Below are 5,024 nucleotides of genomic sequence, written 5' to 3' on the forward strand. Positions count from 1 at the left end.
CTACGCACACAACCATGTCTGAACCCGCTGTCACCGACGATAAAACAATCACCACCACCACATTGGTTCCATCTAGCTTATCGCCGTCGCTCAACATCGACGAATTATCGATCGACGAAAACAAGAAACCTCCGAAGCTATTAGACGATCCGGAAGACTCCAATATCCAAGCGGTTCGATCTCTTTTCTCCAATCACGACTTCTCCATCTCGCGATTTCTCAACTCCTCAATTTCTCATCAGCTAGGGTTTACACTTTTTTAACTTTTGTTGATTCGGTGCAGGTTACTTCTGGCGACACGCCGTACACCTCGGCGGCGAGGTTCGAGGACCTGAACCTGTCAGAGGAGCTTTTGAAAGGACTCTACGTTGAAATGAAGTTTCAGAAACCGAGCAAGATCCAAGCTATAAGCTTGCCGATGATCTTGAATCCGCCGCACCGTGATTTGATCGCTCAGGCTCACAACGGTTCCGGCAAGACCACGTGCTTTGTTTTAGGGATGCTTAGTCGTGTGGATCCTTCGACGCAAGCTCCTCAGGCTCTCTGCATTTGTCCAACGAGGGAGCTTGCTATTCAGGTATACTTTTTGATAGAGATAAGAAAAATATCGCTTTCTAAAAAAGGGTAGAAAATTAATTCGTCTCAACCCTGAGGATGTATTTTTTCAGAGGAAGTTTATCGAGACATGTTAGTAATAAGACTTAACAAAAAAGTGTATCTACTTGAAGTGTGAAGTGATTGGTTTTTTCTGTGTGTCTTAGAACACTGAAGTTCTCCGGAAGATGGGGAAGCACACAGGGATTAGCTCGGAGTGTGGCGTTCCGACAGATAGCAGGGATTCAATTCGAATTCAAAAACGGAAGTCAATTAAGGCTCAGGTGGTTATTGGGACTCCTGGCACCATCAAGAAGTGGATTTCTTTCAAGAAATTGGACTTGACCAGATTGACGATTCTTGTCTTTGATGAGGCTGATCAAATGCTTGCTGAGGTAAGTTTTGCATTCTGATGAAATGTAATGCGATTGCTTTTAGTTAGGATTTAAAGTTTCATTGTAGTTTAGAATTGTAACTTGAAGTTGTGATGCTTCTCCGCTTATGTGGAGGATATAGAGGGTGAGAGCACTAGTAAATCACTTGACTCTTATGAACTGTGAATTTCCTAAACAACTATGAACTGTGTTGTTGCAGGATGGTTTTAAGGATGATTCATTGAGGATAATGAAAGAAATAGAAAAATTCAATTCTAGCTGCCAGGTTTGTTGAACTGCCTCTCTTATAGTCTGCATGCATGTATGCAAAGTTCAATCCATTCGAGAATTCTTCTCTAGATATAAAGATGAAACGTATATCCTAATTGATTGCTTTAATTAGGTTGCAAGTTGTGTTGAAGGAAAATATAATTGTTCCTTGATATTTGAGAAACTTCTTATTTGTGCAGCTGAACAATTGCATCTACTTAAATGTACTGTGCCATTGCATCTTCACGTTAATGATCTGAATCATTGCATCATTACTTGAATTGATTTATTGACCTAGATGTAATTTCTATGCATTTAGTTCAAATATTTGGGTATACTTGTGTGAGGTGTTGATATGTATATTTTTGTTTCTTTTAATCTCCAGGTTCTTCTATTTTCTGCCACATTCAATGACATTGTCAAGAACTTTGTTGAGAGGACAGTTAAAAAGGACCATAATAAACTTTTTGTTAAGAAAGAAGAGCTTTCTTTAGATACTGTGAAGCAGTATAAAGTGCGCTGCGCTGATGAGTTGTCGAAGATTGAGGTGATAAAAGATTACATATTCGAATTAGGAGAAAATGTGGGCCAAACCATCATATTCGTGCGCACGAGACAGAGTGCAAAAATGCTGCACAAGTCACTTGTCGATATGGGTTACGGGGTTACTTCGATACAAGGTGCCCTTGACCATGAAGAGAGAGACAAAATTGTCAAAGAGTTCAGAGATGGTTTGACTCAGGTTCTTATATCTACGGATGTTCTTGCTCGAGGCTTTGATCAGCAACAGGTGCTGAATTTGTTCAATTTTCTCTCCTCCTTTTCCTTTCTTTTGTGTGTATTTTCTTTTCAAAGTAATGACATCCTACAATTTTATTTAGGTCAATTTGGTTATCAACTATGATCTCCCAATAAAACATACTGCAGAGTATACACGGGAATTTGAGCCTGATTATGAGGTGTACTTGCACAGAGTTGGTAGGGCTGGTCGATTTGGCCGCAAGGGTAAGTTCTTGTTCAGTGTAATGTACTAATACATCTTTACTTTCCACTCCTAAACATATAGACTCTTAGTTGGACTTATAACTTATTATGAACTTTGTTAGGCCACAGAATTTCTTAACATACAACTTTTAGTTTTTATGCTTTCATTCCAAAGGAAACTAATTCCAGATTTTGTTCTTCATATTGATATTTTCAGTGATGATGCAAAATAGTAACTTGTTTCATTTGATCCTACAGGGGCTGTGTTTAACCTAATATATGATGAAAAAGATGAAAGGCTGATGTCAAAGATCGAGAACCATTTTGGCACCCGTGTATCAGAGGTATGTTATATCATGATGGTTTTCGGGCTATGATGCTCGATAGAGTATGATGGAACATATTTGAATCCACAGAATTTGATTATGGCTTAGTATGCTTGTGGAAAGAGTCATTGAACATACCCATCTTCAATAACTCGTGTTTCATGTCAATGAAATGCAGGTACGAGAAAAAAGTGTTGAAGACTATAAAGCAGCTCTCAAGGAAGCTGGGTTATTACAAGGTCATTTATAATGTACAGATCTAAATTTATACAGATTTTATAGAGATTCCATTTTAGTCACAATCTAAGTGACACATGTATATGATGATACAAGAGTGATGTAAGTTAGAGAAATATCTTATCAGAATATTTTAATACCATTAGTTAGTTAGGCATTTGATTAAAAGAACTAAGTAGATAGGATTATGCTAACCACGTTGGAAATGCAGATTTTGAAAAATACACAAATATTTGTATTAATTGATTGATATTAATTTATATATCTCATAATTAATTAGGGATAAAATTTTAAAATTCAAAGTAAATTATAAAATTTATTATTTTTTAATGTTCACAATCAACAACCACACTTTTAAAAATATTTCTATAATAATATCTATAGTTTTATATTATTATTTGCATTACATTATAATACATAATAATTAAATCAATTTAATTATAATAGTATTGATATTAATCAAAATATTAAATTATAATTTAGTGATAATAAATAAATAAAATAGTTTCCAGTTTTGATATTCCAATTTTTTTACATATTTATTTCGTTTATCCTCTAAAAAAAATTGATTGTAAAGTATAAATAAATTTTTTTAATTATTATATACAGTTATATGATATATTGCTAACGAAAAAAATTAAAGAATATATTCTAACAATTTAAATTTTTTATAAAATCTAGAATTTATTTATGTCCTTTATTATCAAACAGATTATTTTAACATATACTACAGGAAATAACTTTAATTATAATTAAGGAATATTACTTTTATCTTTAACTGAAATGAGTATTTCTTTTAAAAATCAGTGAAAAATGCATAGCTTATAAAACCATTTTTCAATTTTTGTTTTAATGAAAATATTAAAGAAGTAGAAAGATTCCTTGTGATTTCATAATTCAACCCTCATTACTATTGTAACTAAGTTAAAATTACCTAACTCCATCTATTTTATTACGGTTTAATTATACAATAACGGGAACATTGTTGACATCTCAAACTTTCCCAACATCACTAGTCCACTTATGAAAACTAACACGTGTCTTTTATATTAAATAATATTAAAAAATTCTTTAAAAATAAAAATAGCGATGACACCTTGAATAATTAATTCAATAGAATTAAATTTAAACAAATAAAATGATTCAATCAATTATACAAATAATAGCATATTTATAAATATTAATAATGAAAATAGTCTCACTAATATAAATGATCAATACAATAATTATATGAAAAAATAACTAATTACATAATTGAGCTCATGATCACGAAAAAGACGTTATTTTAGTTATTATTTTAGTAATTGCTTACGAGTTCGTGAATTGATATTAAAATTGACTAACAAATAACAAAGAAGCACGTCTTGTTTGATTCAAGCGTGAGGTCAAAATATAGAGTATTCAATTTATTTGTTGTTTTTCACTTAATCCAATTTATTTGAACTTTAATTGATTTTTTTTCCTTCGTTTTCTGAATAAACTTGTTTTACTTCGTTAATTTTTTTTTTTGAATTTGAAAAATTAAAATAGCTTATTTCATTTTATGCTTGAGATTAAAAAAATTGAATAAAGGTTAGCGTAAAATAGCGAGACCTAAATATAAAATTTAAAACAATAATAATATGTCATTGTTTAAATGAAAAAAATGTTGCATGGTGACTAATCCATTACTTAACTGATAAGAACCTTGATAGATAAAATAACTGCTCCGAATTTTGTTCATTCTATTATTTTTATGTACCCATTTTCAATAATTATTGTGAAATTATGCCTTTGTTGCTGCAGAAATTCTTGAGCAATGATAGAAGCTTGTGCAGCAAGTTTCTCAGCAATGTTAACAGAATCAAAATGAATTCTGCAATAATTAAGAATCTCAATTACAATAGTGGTCTGATCTGTTTTCTATACCAGCAGAATGTTTATCTCTCCAACTAACTCTAACTGCACTTCCAGCTCATCATGCTGACTGTACAAGTTAACCACCTTAACAAACTAACGGAAAAGGAAACTAACATAACTAACTAATAGAAAAGGAAACCATCAGAACAAGGAAATGTTTCTTCTAACTAATCACTTCTATCAACAATTATTCCACTTATGTGAATTCGACCCTTTTTTTTTTTACAACTACAAAATCATAAATACTAAGTTATCTTTCACAAATAAATTTTATTAATTTATGTGTGCAAATTTTAAAAAATATAGATACAATTATATTAATTTATATATATAAAATTCT

General features: G+C 31.5%; 1 protein-coding gene across 1 annotated transcript; it reads left to right on the forward strand.

Annotated features, from left to right (window-relative positions):
• LOC107605401 (DEAD-box ATP-dependent RNA helicase 38-like) lies at positions 1-3,049 on the forward strand. The gene is made up of 8 exons (XM_016307275.2): positions 1-173; positions 284-577; positions 762-989; positions 1,189-1,254; positions 1,624-2,028; positions 2,120-2,243; positions 2,481-2,566; positions 2,727-3,049. The coding sequence occupies exons 1-8, from the start codon at positions 15-17 to the stop codon at positions 2,796-2,798; spliced, it is 1,434 nt and encodes a 477-aa protein (XP_016162761.1). The 5' UTR covers positions 1-14; the 3' UTR covers positions 2,799-3,049.

Source organism: Arachis ipaensis, chromosome B06 (genome assembly GCF_000816755.2).
Source record: "Arachis ipaensis cultivar K30076 chromosome B06, Araip1.1, whole genome shotgun sequence".
In the NCBI taxonomy this organism is placed as follows: domain Eukaryota; kingdom Viridiplantae; phylum Streptophyta; class Magnoliopsida; order Fabales; family Fabaceae; genus Arachis; species Arachis ipaensis.

Bases quoted from the DNA above. Each gene is read 5' to 3' on its own strand.
- LOC107605401 (XM_016307275.2), top strand. From the start codon at position 15: ATGTCTGAACCCGCTGTCACCGACGATAAAACAATCACCACCACCACA. The intron at 2,244-2,480 runs GTAAGTTCTTGT...TTGATCCTACAG, and splicing joins TGGTCGATTTGGCCGCAAGG to GGGCTGTGTTTAACCTAATA. The intron at 2,567-2,726 runs GTATGTTATATC...AATGAAATGCAG, and splicing joins TTGGCACCCGTGTATCAGAG to GTACGAGAAAAAAGTGTTGA.